Here is a 17,693-nt window from a genome sequence, read left to right on the forward strand (position 1 = left end):
CGCCCCCATTCTAGCTGTTCCAGAGTGTTCTTCATCTCAGCAATCTGAATGTGCAGAATTCTATGAAAATGCATGTTCCCTCCCCCTCTAATTTCCATCCATCCTTACTTCCTCTGATATTGACTTCCTTTGCCTTCCACCATCCTATTTGTCTAATTTAAATACTCTTTAAGTCAAAAATGCATAAAAAGAGTGTAAGTGGGAACTTAAGGTCCAAAACTCCTATTCTAAAAGACTTCTTTTCTAAAATATTTTTATCCCTAGTTATCAATTTTGCCACTATCAGGATAGGAGACTCTACTTTCATGAGATTTAAATCTGTAGATGGTATCCAGTGACAAGTTAGAAATTCTCCTCCATTCATAGGAACCGGAAGGAAGCCAGAGAGTCAACCCCATACACGAGGGTAGCACAGCAATGACGTGATTATGCATCTTCAGTGCAAATGCATGAACATCGAGAGAGTTCCTTGTTGTCGGTTTTAGTAATAGGAATTGATTTTTCCTTTGAACCAGAGGCTGTTGAGTGGTCCCCATCCTGGCCAATTACCTATTACCACACACAATTAGACAGGATGAATAATGGAGTCAGTTGCCATGAAAAATAATTTTTTTTCATTGAAAGTTTAGCAAGTCTATATGGGGAGCAGAATAGCGTATCACATGTTGCAAGTCGCATCATTAGCATACACCGTGGGAGATGTAAAGAGAGATGTATAATAGCTTGGTTCCTCTTCTCGAGCAGCTCATGATTTAATGGGGGGGGGACAAAATTACGCCAAGATGACATTTACCTGTCACACTGACTGCTCAGTCTGCAGGGCGACGAGGGCATGAATGGATGCGGGGAGCACAGTTAAGTGTGAAATGGTGGCAGCTTGGTCTGGGGGCGGGTTTAGTGAAGGGGGTAGAGAGACACACATATTTGAAAGATATTTACAGGAGGGTGAACTGCAGGGGAGAGAAATAAGGAGCAGATGGAAATTGAGTTGTGGAACCAGGAGAGCATCTTGAGCTCAAGTCCAAGGGAACACAGAGCTTCCAGGACCAGGGAGTTAACTACCCCGGTGTGGGCTGCCGCTGTGAAGGAGGGATTCGAGTGAGAACTGCACGTGTGAATTTAATGTGCACGAACACAAGAAAAGGAGAAAGTGAAGAGACTGCATGGTCTTACGGAGAAGACACTTCGAGTGCCCGTGTATGGCTTTAAAACGTGAATCTGTGAGTCCGGTACCACAGTAAGTGTATGTGGGGTGAAAGTCTCAGAATCGGATGACTGAGTCAGTAAGCGCTTTGAGAGTCACTGTCCCCGACCCCCCAAAATGAGTGGTCAGGAGAATTTGCCATGTCGATCAAGGCTGTCGGCCTGTGTCTGTTCCTTTAAAGCAGACACGGTGAAACTGCTCTTCCTGTGGAGTTGCCTCGCAGTGGCGCCCAGGGACCCCGCTGCTGCCGCCTCCCTTCCTTCTCCTGTAAAGGCAGGGACCCTGACACCCAGAAGAAGAGACCGTCTCTGACGACCGCACGCCCACATCGCTCTTCTACATATTCATTCATTACAATTTCAGAAGCATAAATATTTATTACATATTTTGATGGGTGCATGCAAGTGTGCATTTCCATGTGTGTTTGAAAATCTTCAAAAAATCTTACAGTTACGTTTTGTTCCGACCAATGGCACACACGCCTTTGCCTCTTTGGTACTTATATCTATTTTTAATCGGATAGCCAGCCATTTAGCCTGCAGATGTTTCTTCGGTAGATGACAGTTCCTGGTACTTGAAGTTTACATTCTTTTTTTTTAAAAGACTTTATTTATTTATTTTTAGAGAAGGAATGGAGGGAGAAAGAGAGAGAGAGAAACATCAATGTGCGGTTGCTGGGGGTCATGGCCTGCAACCCAGGCACGTACCCTGACTGGGAATCGAACCTGTGACACTTTGGTTTGCAGCCCGCACTCAATCCACTGAGCTACGCCAGCCAGGGCCAGTTTACATTCTTTTGCCATCAGTGCCTGTGGGCTGATTGTCTCAGTGGTTCAAACCCAATTTTAACCCAAATGGTAGAAGAAAGGCCAGTCAACAGAAAATGTGGAGACAGAGCGAGTTAGATTCATTAGGAAGAATTTGCAAATGCTTAGAGCAGTTGAAACAAAGAACAGGGTACCTCCCCTCTGGACAGGAATTAAACAGAGACCGAGCAGCTGTTCCAAGATGCAGTCATACAGGAATATAGAATCAGATGGAGAGCAAATATTGAATTAGATAACATCTAAGATCTCTCTCAACCTTCTAATGCTTTAACTCCATTATCTTGTTGGAGATCCGGAAGGGCTGGGTGTCTCAGATAATTTGTAAAAGCCATGACGTATCAGCCACTTCACAGATGGATTCTGAAGAGGCCAAGAACAGATTCAACTTCTATCAAAAACGAATTAACCGGTAAAGGCACTTTCTCTAGAAAACCACATTGGGCAGTGGGAGCCCGTGATTGACTGCGGCTCCTATGATTTTCATGTATATCCTTGGTCCCAAATTCACAAACTCCTTTCCAACTTATTTCACATTCCTGAGGCATGGGCCTCTACTCTGGGCAGAAGGCAAGGGAATATTAGTTTTGTCTGAACGCGGCAGGTATCTAAAATCCACTTTAAACCCCTGTTCAGAACGCTTGATCTAATTTGGTTTTATCATTCAGTGTCAAGAGGCTCACTTGGGTGCGTTTTGGGATAGCTTATTGTCAGTGGCAGTTTGAAAATGTCCCAGGGTAAATTGTAGCAATTTCTAGGAAGTTGCTGAAGGAAGCCATTGAGTGTAATTATTTTTAAATAAGGCACAGCTTGCTAACTGATGAAAGGATGCGTTGGTAGATGTTTCTGGTTCCCTGTTATTTAATCGAAGACCAAGCCGTCCTGAAATGGTTTACATACTGGTCTGGATGGGGCATCCGTCCTTTGGACGTTCCTTCCCTTTTCTTTTTGATATTTGTGTGGACCCCACTATATAAGATGCCAAGGAGTGCAAGACCGTAACCCAGCATGGATCTAGCTCCAAGTCTAAGTGGGAAAAGGACAGAAGTGAACAGCCACATCAGGGTTTCCCAGAGGCTCCCAAAGAGAAAGGCTGTAGTGCGCAGGACAGAGACACTCCGATGGCAAACTGTGCGCGGCCTCAGGACCATGTGGACTTTCTGCATTTCATTCACTTGATTGTTCCAAACCAGTTACTGAAGACAGCAAATGTCAGGCTCTATTTTAGGTGCTGGGGCTGCAAGGAGAAGGAAGAAATAGTGTTTCATGCTATGAACGCCTGTCAGAAATTGAAATTTTAATCAAAGTCCATTCATAAGATAAGGGCCAGTGCAAATGAATTTTACTCAAGATTAGTAGAACCATACTTTATTATGTCTAGGTTATGATCAGGTAGAAACTCACACTTACATTGTGGGGAAGAAATTAAGGCAACTTATTTCTGTTAGGATTAAATCAGGCCTCAAGGGAGAAAGGTGGACAGAGTTGTGATGCTTGTTAGCCTTGTGAAGGAAAACCCTTTTATTCGTGGGTGTAGCAAATGTCTGGTTAGATTAGAGTCCATCATAACAGTCAATGAGTCTACATAGTGAGTGTCTTAAGTGGCAGCTCTTACACTGAACCATTTAAGAAATGCTAATACAAATAATATATTCATAAGTAACAAATGTAGAATAATTATATACTGTAACTTTAAGGGTCTCCTCTGTACCATGAATTAGGATTTATATTCTTAATATCTTTCAGCAGAATATCTTGCAAACACTCGTGGTCCCCACTCCCATTCTCAACTGACAGACTGCAGATGCCGCGTCGCAACTCCGAGTCTTGTCTCCCTAGCCACGTCAGCACGCCCCCCTGCTGCTCGGACTTGAGGTCCGCCCACTACCGTTTAGAGCTGAGGCTCTCGTTCCTGCTGTGATGTGATTATCCAGGACCGAATTTAAAAAATGTGGGACTTGTGGAAATTGGAAAAGCATCAGGATGTTAGTAATAGTAATAATAGCAACAATAGATTATTTTTGAAGAGGGGAAGGGGGATAAATGGTGACGGAAGGAGACTTGATTTGGGGTGGTGAGCACACACTACAATATACAGATGATGTGTTGTACATCGTATACCTGACACCTACATGATTTTATTAACCAATATCACCCCAATAAATTCAATATAAAAGTATATATATATTATTTTTGAGCACTTACTGCTTACCAGGAGTGGGAGGAATGGGTTAACCACCTCACATGTGTCTTCTCATTTACTATTCCCTGCATTATTTTTTTTCTTTCAGCTTCTTCACAACTCTAAGTGCCTTTTTAAAAAATTTAAAGAAATTTTAATTTGCAGTTGACATTCAATACTGTGTTAGTTTCATGTGTACACGTAGTGATTAGACATTAATATAACTTATGAAGTGATCACCCTGATATTTCCAATACCCATGTGACACTATACATACTTATTACAATATTATTGGCTATGTTCCCTATGCCATACTTTCCATCCCAGTGCCTGTTTTTATGACTGGCAATTTGTACTTCTTAAAAAATTTTTAAAATAGACCTATTATTATTATCATCAGTCTCATTTTTAGGTCAGAAAATGGTGTAGAGCTGGTATTGTCGGTGTTCATAACATCCAACATATTGTCAGAGTTCAGACTGGAGCGAAACTTTTCTGCCCCTACACCCTGCTTTATGTGCTGTGATCCTGTCTCAGCATCGGGTGTTACTCTGAGATGATTCATGTTTCCCGTGAGCAGTGGGGGGAATGTGGTATCAGTGTCGACAAGTGACCCAGGGGAGCAAAAGCACCCGGCTCGTCCCCTCTGTCCCTCAGGGTGTCCACGTGGAGGAGATGGGAATGGAGGAGTCTGTTACCAGCCGGAGAGAAACAATGTGGAGTAGTAAAGAAACTGGTTCAAGAATGGCGGAACTTGAAGGCATACGGGAGGAATTGAGCTTCATGAGTGGAGAGTCTCCTACAGGAGAGGAGAGAATAATGCGGGTCAGGCGTAGGCTGAAGAGAGCAATTCCAGTTCTGTCCTGATGGCACTGCACCGCCCTGCCCCCAACATCTCGGGACAGGAGCGCGTGATGTGGAAGGGAAGTCGTGGTCTGAGGGTCTGAGGCCTGCGGGAGTGGCTGTAAGGAGAGGTGTTCTTGGGAAAATCGCCATGCGGGGGACCATGGGGAGTTAGGGTCAGAGCCATGAACTTCCACTGTGCCTGGGCTCACTCTGGATGCTTCACAGAAAATGAGTGAGATGGTGACAGTTGAAGGTTACTGCCCAACTTCAGAGGCAGTTCACAGATGGCTGAGTTCCCTTGGGACTCTTGAGAGGTCCCCGGATGTCAGGTCCAGAACCCCTAACCCAGAGCTTCAGTCAGGAGGCGAGCGGCTTGTGCTAGATGTCGGGATGAAGGCAAGTGTATCTTTACCTGGGTTAGTAGTCTCCTCCACGCTCCACTACCTTGCCTGGCAAATTTAACTTTAGAAAGTTGTTGGCAGTGCTGTTCCCCAGACTCCAAGGAGCGCCTTTGTCCTCTTCCACTGCAATTGGCCATTAATGGGACACTAATATATTTTGACATAAAGGGACACGACGGAATTACTTCGTTTTCATTTCATCGCTGTGTACCTTTTCTCCCAAGTTCTAGTTATTTTCATGTTATTGGTTGCCCTGTGACAGACCGGGTGGGAGAAGACCCGGAAGAATCATGGCACCAGCCAGGCCAGACAGTGTCTGCCAGGGGAGACCCAACAGTGCGTCACAAGGGTCTAGGGCGGCTCCTGTATATGCCTTAACCCTCCTCCAATGCCTGGCATTACCGATGCTGCGGCTTGTTAGGCTGAACCTTCTGTCAGAGCAGAATCTTCAGAATAATAATTAGACTGATAATAGCTCACACCTATTGAGCACTTACAGTATGCCAGGCAGTTTTCTAAGCACATCAACTGTATTGACTCTTCAGTTCTTACAATATCCCTATGAGGTGAAGAATCTTACTGTCTTTATTCCCCATGAGGAAACGGAAGCACAAAGTGTCCTGATGAAGCAGTAAGTGAGAGCACTTTTCTTCAAGTCCAGGCAGTCTGAGCTGGAGTCTGAGCTGCCTCGATTCACTGCTGTGTACACCGGGGTTTTCCATCACGGACTCCGTGACTGAGTGCCTTTAAAATTTGCTGAGGGGCCTCATCTATGGCAACATTGGATAGCAGGCCAAACGCAGGGAACCCTGATCAGAAAACTGGGTGGAAGCGAGCTGCTGCTGGTAGGAAAGGCGGCTGCGCACTTGGCAGGAGCGGGGGCTGAGGGCCAGACTGTGAATGTGTAGGAAGGTGGGTGGGAGAGAGTGACAGGGAGCTAGGGAGGGTTTCTGTTTTCTTCTGTCTGGCTTAGCTGGTCATTCCGGAGATGAAACGAGATAACATGTGAATCCACGTGGGACCTGAAAGTTCTGTTCAAATGAAAGTTCCTGCCATGTGTCCCTGGTGTGCCCCCATAAGTCTGGGAGATTGGTGGGAGGCCATGGTTCAGGAGGCGGCAGCAGTGTGTGGTTGGAATTGGTGGGTCCAGATGAGAGGTGGGGAGGAAGAAGGGCGCAGGCGCTGATGGATTGGATAAAGGTGATGCACACTCGTTAGCCCGTGGGGAGCCCCCTGGAGGAGGGGTGCAGTGATTGGTCTGCAGTCAGTTCCTGGATCCTATTGCCCCATCTGTCACTACTGCCATAACCAGGTCTTCATCTTGGCAGCTCCAGCCCCTTGGAGAAGCCTGGAGTTCTCTGCCGGGAGATCTGCTGTTACCTCCAATGCGGTGCAGGCAGAGCTCCTTGCAGAGTACGATGCTGTGGCCCCAGCTTCCCTCTAATCTGCTACGCTTGCAGGAAAACAGTTCCTAACTACCGTCTATGCAGGTCACTGGGGTGAACTTGGAAGTGAAAAGGTCAGACCCCTCTTTATTTCTGGATAAGCATTTCGTATGAACATTGTGTGATCACTCTGTTAATCGCTGAAAGTCTTTCCTATCTACTCACATTTAATACAAAACACTCTGTTATAATTCTTATTTTTACTCTTGTCCTGAGATATCATCATTCATGTACATATTGGCATACTTTTACAATAATTATATTATTTTTCTAAAAACGATGATACTCAATGTAAAAATAATCCCCAAATCCCATCATGTGGGGATAACCACTTGGGACCAGCTGCTTGAACATTTTTCTCCAGACATTTCCCTACATATACAACCTCCAAAGTTCCACAGTGTATGTGAGAATGATGTCATGTGTAATTTCCCACAACGTTTTTCACTTAGCAGTATGCATTCTCTGACCTTTCCCTCCATGAAGGTCGACCTGCACACTCACGTGTCACGTTTGCCCAGCGTTCTCCTGTGCGAACGCACCGCCGTTCACTCAGCCACCCCGATGACTGTGTACTGATGAAGGAAAGGCTCTGAGCACCGGGCTGAGATCACCTGACTGTTGTTAGTCCAGGCTCCCTGGCTCTGCCGTCAAATCCATGGGGTTCTTGGCGTCGGACACGTGAGGAACAGGAAACCACTGAGGGACGAGTCCAAGGCTCTGCTCGCAGCTCTGCCTCTTAGTAGCTCTGTGACCATAAACTCCCTCTCCCTGAACCTCAGTTTCTCTGTCTGTAAATGGTGGTGTGGGTGTGTATGGTGTCTGAAGCCTCTTCTACCTGTCTGCAAACACGCTGTCAAACCATACCTCCCATCACAACGTAAGCACTCCTGTCAGTTTCGTTTGTCAGTGCCTGCCAGTGTCCGGCACAGTGCCCGGCACGGAGTGGACACCCAGCAAACACGCTTTGACTGAACGGACCAGGGCAACTGGTGAATCTGGCTTCTCGACTTTCCCGCAGAAACACCCTTCTTGTGGTTTAGTATTGGCTTAATTTTCAATTCAGTAAACCCCAGACATTTTTATCTGGCTGCCATCTCTCTTGGGAATTTATGCACTTCTATCTAAACCTGTGTGTGTGTGTTTGGGGGACAGAACTGTGCATGGATGTACACATATATCTCCCCATGGATATCTGTGTGGGTTTTTTTTTGGGGGGGTGTGAGTAGAGTGAGAGTCTATATGGAGGGAGTTAACTATACTTTGCCCTAAATGTGGCTTTAGACAGGAGAATTAGATTACACTATTTTTTCTCTGCCCCTTCCAGAGTTGCAGTGAAATGAAATGCGTGTGTGGGTGGGTGTGGGATGAGGTGCGAGCGGCAGCATTCTGACAGTGTTTTTCAAGTATCACTTCTTTCTTCTATCCATCCTCCCCTTCTTTCTCTTCTTCATCTCTCTTGCCTCCTTCCCTCACTCTCCTTTCCCCCTCCCTCCCTCCCTCCTTTTCTTTATTGAAATAAACTGAAGAGTAATGCCGTTCTTTCTACTTTAGTCAATGGTGACTTTTATCCCATAATATAAGAAAGGAGAAGCAATCCTCTATTTCAGAACATTTTCTGACCAATGGAATCTAAGTATAAAATAATATTCAAGGATACGTGGAGATTGTGTTACATTAATAATATATTGGTCCATAGCAATGGTGTTACATTAATAATATATTGGTCCATAGTGATGATGATGAAAAACAAATTGTTTCACTCAACTAATACTCCTATTTAAACTATTTGGAAAATATCATGTAAGTACATCCAGGGAGTCCAGGTAAAGACATTGTGATGGTAAACAGGATGCTTCAGAAAGCTTGGTGCTGCCTCTTTGATTGTTTAATATTCTGAACTGGTATGGATTGGGTTCTTTTAAAAGGAAATACATCCTTCACTCCCTTCCTAAAGAAAGTACACTGCCCGTATTCCCAATCTTTTTCTTTATTTTGCCGTGCTCAGTGTCGCTGTCACAGGCAGCATTGACTGCAGTACGGTTTGACCGGGAGGGGCTCTCAGACACTAGTCAGGTGTCTAGAGCTATTTCAGTGTCAGTCCGGCGCTTTCAGGACCCTTGGCTTGCTCTTCGTAGTTTCCCTGTCTCTTCTGAGGGTCCAGCTGCCACGTTTGGCTGTTGCAGCGTATTTGCCCAGAGCATCTCTTTGCCGCACTATGTCGCTGCTCACTGTTTCAGATTTGCTGCGTGTGATTTATCATGGAACCAAATGTGTGATCTTATTAGGATTTTGACTAAGTTAATAGCAAATATCCTGTGAGTGGTCTCCAGGTGCTTTTCCTACTGCTCTCCCTGCTCTTAACCTAAATTTCAGAAACTTGAGGCTGCTGGAGGCTTGAGTTTCTCCAGATAATTTCTGGAGTCCAGTACAGGCCCCGCCATGCTGGTTTGAATGTGAACTTTTTCTTCTAAAGCATGAAGACAGGACATAGCCCTTAGTCCCTCCGGGTGTCCGTGACTCCCGGTTCCACTCGGGCCTTTTTGTCTGACGTGCGGTTCTTGTTTTGCAGCCCCCAGTCTGTCCCAGACCGCCTGAGGATCCGCGTGAACAAAATCAGTTTGCAGGACTACGAAGGGTTCCACTACGACAAAGAGAAACTCCGGGAAGCGTGTAAGTTGGAAGCGCCTCGCTCGGTTCCTGTGACCTGCCTGTCTCCCGCCCCTTGATCCCCCTTGGTTTGGTGGATACATTCGTCCTGTATCTGAAAGCCACGGGGAGGGACGTGAAGGGAAGGGAACTAACACGTGACCCCCAAAGGGGGATACGTGGGCGGAAGAAAATGGAACTGGAAAATGGAGTAAAATCATTCTGCTCAAGAAGCCACGTTAGGACCTCTTGGTTTATGAGCTGCTTTAGTCTCAGCTTTACCTGAAATGAGAACGCAGGACGTCGGTCACACCACGTGGTAGAGTAACACCCAGAAAACAGCACAGGTGTCTCCCTGGAAGCCGGCATTACCAAATAGTGTCCTCATTCTCCACGCAGGTGCGACGGAGTTGTCCACGAAGACACGCCCCTCGCTTCTAGCTGTTATGTGATGTATGACGTGTAAGAAAGGCCCCCTGGATACTCAGTGTCACGATAGAGTGATTCACTGATGATGTGCCATTGTTTCTGAAACCTTAAATTGGTCAACATATGGACTGTTTCTCCATGTCCGTATTTTCTGTATACTTCTTTACATACAGAACTACGTTTTTGTTCACCGCGTCTGCCCTTCAGTATTTATCGGGAACTTTTTAGGTTCCAGTCACGATTTTCGGCCCCTGTCTCTGTCGTGGTTCATGTGAAAACTGGGTAAAGCAGGCCAGAAGGTCAGACCGCAGGTGTATTCGACGTGAGGGACCCGGGCTCCCCCAGAAGGATGGGCGCCAACAGCCAATGGCAGTGGAGTCAGAGGAGACCAGGGCCGGTGCGGCAGGGAGGGCGCAGGCAGGGGCCCGACAGAAAGAAAGGAGTCGAGCACAGAACCAGGGATCTACGAGCCAGGTCTCCACGCTGCCTCCCAGTGTGAACCTGCCTGGAGCGGTAGCAGATGCTCACGGGTGAACCAGGCAAAGGTGGAGTAGCGGAAGCGCGCTTGAGATGGTGGCTTCCAAGCCCTGGCTCCTGAACCTGTGGCCTGCAGTCGGATTTCGTGGACGGAAGTCCTGAACTCCAGGGGCACTGTTAGGGGTGGGTGCAGGGACTTCTGGATCCGGAGGTGGCAGTGCCTGAGCACCCATTTCCACGGTAGGCCAGTCCCCGACCAGGGAATTGTGTGTGAAATGACTGCCTTCTCGCCTCTCCCTGCTGCCTCAGCTTCCCCGGCTCGTTTCTCCCCAGCCTCACCGCTCTGTCCTTCCCCCCCATTTCCTTGGGCAGGGCAGCTGGAGGGGGAGCAGGAGGAATTCCCTGAACCTCTGTGTTCCTCTCTTCTATATAGGACGCTTACATTTTCTCATGTAAATGAGATCATAAGTGATGGACTAGCCCAAAATCTGACTTAACGCATAACATGACGGACACGTATGTTTGCAGTGGGAGGTGTAGCTGCAATGTACGTGAGACTTTCAGAGATTACAGATGGTAAAGAATAGTGTTTCATGTTCTCGATCGACTCAAACTTCTAAACAAATCGATGACGATTTTTGAAAAATTAAAAATGAGAAGCGAGTACTTCTCAAGTGAGTACTACTCTGCACCTTACCATCAACTCGGAAGAAAGTCATCTGGGAGTGGGGAAGCAGTCGGAGTTTTTGCCTTATCTGTGGCCTTGAGTGATCTGTCCTGTCTTTTCTGGGCATTATCTGCCCATCATTGCCAGACGTAGTTGTGATTTGAGTTTTTACAAGAAGAGGACGTTTCTCAGCGGGTGCTTTACTCCCCACATCTTACCTGATACAACTTCTGTGTGAGGAAACTTCCTGTGTCAAATTGGGAGACGTGAATTGGTATAAAAACACTGTTTTGCTGTGTTGAATGCACACCCTCTGCCCAAATTTTTGAGGGAAAATAATTATGCACATTATACACGGGTAGCACTAGAACGTGGGTGTGCATTATACACAGAAAATACAGGTAAATCCAACGAGTTCAGTCGTGTCTTTGAGACCCAAAAGAACAAAGAAACACTCAAAGAGGGAATCAAGGAATGAACTCATTCTGAAGATTTGGGTTTAAAGAATACTTAATTAGACGTGAAGGTGGCCACCTCAGCCACCCTGCTTTTAATGTATGGGGGCGATGCCTCCTCACCTGTGGTTCCCCGGGAAAGTTTGCCCTTTGGGGTTACTACTTGTTTCTTACCCTCTTTCCCTCAGCTTCCTTTTGTGCTCAGCTTCGACTTGTCACTAAGCACAGATTTGTGGGAGGGCTGGCAGTGGTCCAGTTGGGTATAAAGGCAAAAACCAGTTCAAGTCCATAGGTGATCTCCATGCCAGAAGGTATGAGTATCTTACTATTCATACTTTCTGTGTGAATGAGGTATTCGTACAGAATAGGTATTATTTTAGAAGCAGTAATTAAGTGAAATTTGTAGGACACGTCTAGCCAAAAGGGATTCTAGGAATGTGCTGACCTGCATCCCAGAAGGAAAAAAGGAGTGAATCGTCCGAAGTCATTTATTTATTGTCAGCGTTCAGTCGAAACCAGAGCAGTACTGCATTGCTGGGTTTCAAAACTTAGCTCCCTTCCTTGCTGATAGACGCCGAGTGATTCATCCAGGCACCGTGGACTGTTTGCCATCACCATTTAACAGAACCTGGTGCATGGGTCTGCATCATTATTTTTATTACATTACAAAGCGACTGTTTGTTGCTCACAGAGCCCTGCTTCCGCCTGTGTGGCAGGACCCCGTGGTAATTACAGGATGGCAGCCCCGTTAATTACCTTGCTTCTTTTAGCCCATAAATAGATGACTGCTCTATTCCAATACATTTCCCTTTTCATGTAGCCCCAACCCCCCTGGGGGCATTTACCCTAAAATAATAGCACAGAAAGGTTATTCTTTGCCAGTCCCTCCCTCATTGCTTGCTGGTAAATTTCAGACTTGCTTAGAACAATTAGTCTTATTCACTGGATTAATGAATTATTAATCCTTAAATTAACGGTTATGAAGTCCAAGGGAAGAAACTCTATTCACCTTAAGAGGTAGAACATAGAGAGAAAGTGGCCATGTTAGAAACAAATCTTCAAGGAAATTTATAATAATGACAGCAGAGACTCACTCTAATCATCGGAATAAAGTATATAAAGGGGTCCGTAATAAAGCATGGAATCACTTTGTTGTTGGGGCCCAGCACAGGCTGCCTCCAAGTATCCCAACAATAGCATATGGATTATTGTGAATTAAAGTTACTTAGGAAATAGCCAGTGTAAGGACAACACTGACCCCTCTGTCCCCCGAAAAGCAGGAGAGAGATCACCCATGTGAAAGGACCTCCCTTTGGAGGCGGGGGGAGACAACGCTCTTATCATTAGATTTACAGAACCCAGGGCCCGAGAGTCTGTGTAAACACACGGCGGTGCCTGCTCATCGGTTTCCTACCCAGGCCCAGACTTTGCTCAGGCAGGCCCTCACGAATCAGTACCCAGCCCGCTGAGATTCCTGCTGGACGCACACAGACGTTGTTGTCCTGCCAGTCCTTCACACATGTATTCTTTGTCCAAAAGTATAAACAGGTGTCTGATTCAGTCGTTTCCTTGAGCCTCATTTAGTGATTGGACTACCATATTATAACTAACTGCCCATGCGTACATACTTAGTTTTTTCTCCTGTCCATCTAGCCCTTGTGTCACTTTTATTATTTTATTATTAGTCTAGCTGTAGGAGCTGAACAAGTCTAGGGGGTGGGAATTCTTCCCTTTCCCTGACATAGTCAGTTTTGAAGATCTGTTCATATTTCTCACTTGAAAAGTGTTTCATTGCTATATGACATATATTTTTATATCTAGAATAATAACTTGTTCCTGGCCAAGATTTAACTCTATCCCATAATACTGTCTAAACTTTCCTTCTGGCATTAGCTCACTCTGCAGTTGCGAATTGCTGTGGTCATTCATGCACGTCTAGGGCTTAAAACACGAAAGCAAAAACCAGTTTAGAGCTAATTGAAAACAGATGTAGCCTATAAAGGTAGGAGGGGACTAATATTTGTTGTATAACAAATATAATGTTCAGCAGCCCTTTTGTATACATTGGCTCAGTACAATGGATATTATCTGGATATTTAAAGTATATGTAATATATAATATATAATCTTAGTATATTATTCTCTGGTAAAGACTAATGATGCTGTTATGGCATTTCCCTGTCTTTTGTTGAGCGACTTAGTGGAAGAGTCAGAAATGTTTGCGCTGGAACCTCAGTTGCAACCTTGACAAAGTAACTTCTCTGCTGACTAAAGCTCTCATCTCTGCAATGAGAATATAATCGCAGCCTCATAGAGCGCTGAGGGTTACATGCAATCTTGTGTTTGAAACCCCTGGTGCAAAACCTGGCATGTTCGCACGCTACCCAAAAACAGTAGCTAGGATTGTTAGGGCCGCTATGGCTAAAGCCACGTTCCTGCCGTCCTGGCCCTTAATCTCGGGTCCGAAACCCAGGCTCAGAGCAGCTGACCTCCCCTGCGCACGTCTCTCGCTTCAGAGTGCGCACCCTGCCGCCTGCCGCATCACTTCCTCACGTTCCGGAACAGAGCTGGAAACACCAGCACCACCACAGAAAGATTGCGGGGAGACAATATAATCAACCATTCAACTTACTTTTACTGTGTCTGCTAGTCTAGTGGCAGGTGTTTAAACCTATTCACATATATACTGAATGCTCCTATTTGGCAATTTGACCCAATATCTGCAAATTCCCTTTCTAAAGTTTTAATGCAGCCTCATAGTTGCATCATCTGGTGTCCATCACCAAATTTTTTTTAAAAGAAGGCCTTTTTGTTTTGGAGTATTTATAGTTTACAAAAAGGCTGCGCAGGTCCTACTGGGGGTTCTACTCTGTCCCTCAGCCAGTTCCCCCCATTATTCGGCATTTTGCATTACCACCACAGTATCTTTGTCACTGAGACTGGCATTGCTTTATTACTATTAGCCAAACTCTGGACTCTGTATTCCAGTGTCCGATCCAGGACATCACATTGCACTGGGCTGGCATGTCTCCCCAGTCCTCTCTGCTCTGTGACAGTCACTCAGTCTTTCCTTTTTCCCTCCTTTCTTTTCTATGACCTTGATGGTCTTGAGGGATACCAGCCAGATATCCCGTAGACTATCCCCTAATCTGGCTGTCTTTGTTGTCTACTCTTAGTTAGACCGGAGCTGTGGGCCCTCAGGAAGAACGCTGCAGAGGGGAGGGTCGCCCGCCAGCCACAGGGCAGCCCGGTGCCGGCAGCCTGGACACCAGGTTGAGGTTGTATTTGTTAGGTTTCTCCACTGTAACATTATGATTTTTTTCTTCCCCTATGCTGTTCTTTCTGAGTGAGTCAGTAAGTCACACCCATCTTCTGTCTGGGGGGAGGTGGATCGCTGGATTTTCCATTGGTTCCAGTTTTGTATTGGACCTCAATTGAATTGTATAAATATGCCAACATGCTGGAGCTATTCACTCTTGGATGCATCCATGCTTTCAAGGGCTGTGTATCTGCATCACACTCAGTGTTGGGCACTGAAGGCTGAAAACACTATCACTTATTCAATACATATTTATTGAGTGCGGACTCTGAGCGGGCAGTGGTAAACAAACCCCCAAAATCCCCAAACAGAAACAGTCCGATTGGCTGGAACATTTTTATCACATGACAAGGACTGTGATAGAGCCGTGGAAACACTAGGTACCTATTTTCCGAGCAAACGTTATCTATTGTAAATAACAGGAGGAGGGGACGGGATGTGTGCGCCAGAATGAGAAAAGCTAACCTCGCCTCCCGCGAGCTGTGTGACCTTGAGCAGTGCATTTGCCCTCTTCAGGCTTCAGCTGCCTTATCTGCCTAATGCAGTGGTTAAGTGAGGGGTTTCCGAAGAACATACTATGTTCTGAGAGATCCTTAGCCCTGTAGAAATTACAGAGGATTGAGAAGGTTTTCAAGACATGTTTCCTTAGGAAAGTTTTTAAAACTGCAGCATCACTCGTTGTCGTCAGTGCGAGCATTGGAAAATTGTGTGAGTGCTTTTTGCTTCGTGAGTTTGCTAGAGACACTGATTTTTTTCTGTCAGTTGCTTCATCTAAAATGGAACCTTTCCCCCTCATTTAACAAGTTGACAACCACGCAGTTCAGCAGAGATGAGGCCTCCATGTGGCAGAGGTCGGCATCCCGCTGTTCTGAAATCTGAGTTAGTGATGTCCGTCTGTCCTCTGAAGGGCACTGTCCGTCCCTGTGTGAGTGTGTTTAGGTTTATTCCTATTTTCATGAGGTGCCATTTACCCAGAGTTTTATGATTGGTTTCTTGTACCGTTCTCCTCTATCTTTTGTCTGCGTATGTGCGTATATTTTTTGTCTGTTATTTATATATATATATAAAATATTTATTTTTAATGTAATAATAAATAAATATAATAAGAATAGTTAACACATATTATACTATAGCTGCAAGCTAGGAAATGTATTAACCTTCCTATACATATCATGTCATTTAATTCTCCCGACGTCTCTGTGTGATAGGTAGCATCCTTATCCCATTGTATGTATAGAGCAACGGAAACACAGAAAACTTAAGGAAGCTGTCCAAGGGCCTGGCATTCTGCATACTTAGTTAATCATTATGTTCTCTATTTCCTCCAGCTAGTAGTTCTTATTTTCTTACATATGATACCTTTACTAGTACATTTGTTTTAAAATCTTTCATGATCCATTTCAAATGCCTTTTTGTATTTAAACTGACTTTGTCCTAATTTACTATGATTTTTTGGGACAACTTTCTGTTTTTGGATTTCTCTCCACCCTCAAATAAGTCATCAATTCATAAATGCAACAAATATGTATTGGCCACCTACCCTATTTCTGTTACTGTTTCAAGTGATGGGGGCGCTGAAAAGTGCCCACACTCATAGAGCTTATTTGCCAGAGGGACAGCCAGACAAGTAAAGAATATACCACAGCAGTAAGCGTTATCAAGGAAATAAAGCAAAAGAGTGACAAAGGATTCCAGCTTTCATAAGGCTATGAGGGAGGGACTTTCTGAAGAGGTGACATGTAAGTAGAGACCTAACAGTAAAGAAGGAATGCACATGTGGATTTCAGGGAGAAGAGTGTCCCCAGATAGAGGGAACAAGGCAGTTCACGTGGCTGGAACCTGGTTGGTTGCAGCAGAGGAGGAAATGATTTTGAACTTGTAGGAAATGCCCATCCCATGGACGGGGCTTGTAGACCATGGGGAGGGCTTTGGATTTTTATTCTGAGTTTGACGAGAAGGTACTGGAATTATTTGAAAAGGCGTGTAAATAACCTGCTCTCATTTATTTTGAGTCATCCTCGATGCCGAGTGGAGAACTGGTGGTTGGGGTGCAAAGCTGGGAATAGGAGCACCAGTTCCAAGGCTAATAAGATATTCTAAGTGAGAGAAGTTGAGGGAGTTGGCAGAAGTAGCAGCGCTGGGGAGAAACAGATGGGTTCTGGATCTATTTTGGAGACCATGCGGGCAGGATCAGATGATGGGTTAGTTGGGCTCTGCAAGAGAAAAGGTGGACTGCGGGTGCCTCCCTCGGAGGTTTTGGCCTTAACGATGCCATGAGCAGAGGGAGGGGAGATGCAGGGGCATCTCTTGCAAGGGGGGCCCAGAGGAAGCACACAATGAGGCGGAAAAATAAAACACGAGAGCTTGTTGGTTGGAAGCCAGGAGAGGAAAAATGTTTTATAAAAGGGTTGACAACCGTGTCAAATGCTCCAGAGAGGTGAAGTAAGATGCACGCCAAGAATGAGTAATTGGATCTGGGTAGAGGGTGCTTATTAGTAACCTCACAAAAGGCTGTACGGTGAAAAGGGTGAGGGTGAATAAGGTGGGTTCACGAGCAAATGGAAGCAGAGGAAGATTGCTCCTTTAAGGTGTTAGCCTGTAAAGGGGAAGAGAGAAATGGGCTGGTGGCTGAAAGGAGATGTGGAATCAAAGGAGGAGTTTTTTCTAATTTGTAAGATGCTGTAGCTATGGTTCTAATGTGTATATGCTTGTGGGACCAATCCACTTGCAGGGAGCACTTGGTTCAGGAGACAGGAGTGATGCCCTTGAGCAGGTGGAGGTGGGGTCTGTGCTCAG

General features: G+C 45.5%; 1 protein-coding gene across 2 annotated transcripts in view; it reads left to right on the forward strand.

The window, feature by feature from the left end:
- The window catches only part of DGKI (diacylglycerol kinase iota), a 403,697-nt gene that overhangs the window by 277,453 nt on the left and 108,551 nt on the right, over window positions 1-17,693 (forward strand). For both annotated transcript variants that reach the window (XM_045855648.1, XM_045855646.1), the window contains one exon: window positions 9,475-9,575. In XM_045855648.1, coding sequence (XP_045711604.1) covers window positions 9,475-9,575 — 101 coding nt within the window. The remainder of the gene's footprint in view (window positions 1-9,474; window positions 9,576-17,693) is intronic.

This window comes from Phyllostomus hastatus, unplaced genomic scaffold, assembly GCF_019186645.2.
Source record: "Phyllostomus hastatus isolate PE091 unplaced genomic scaffold, TTU_PhHast_1.1 phas_scaffold_114, whole genome shotgun sequence".
NCBI classification, from domain to species: domain Eukaryota; kingdom Metazoa; phylum Chordata; class Mammalia; order Chiroptera; family Phyllostomidae; genus Phyllostomus; species Phyllostomus hastatus.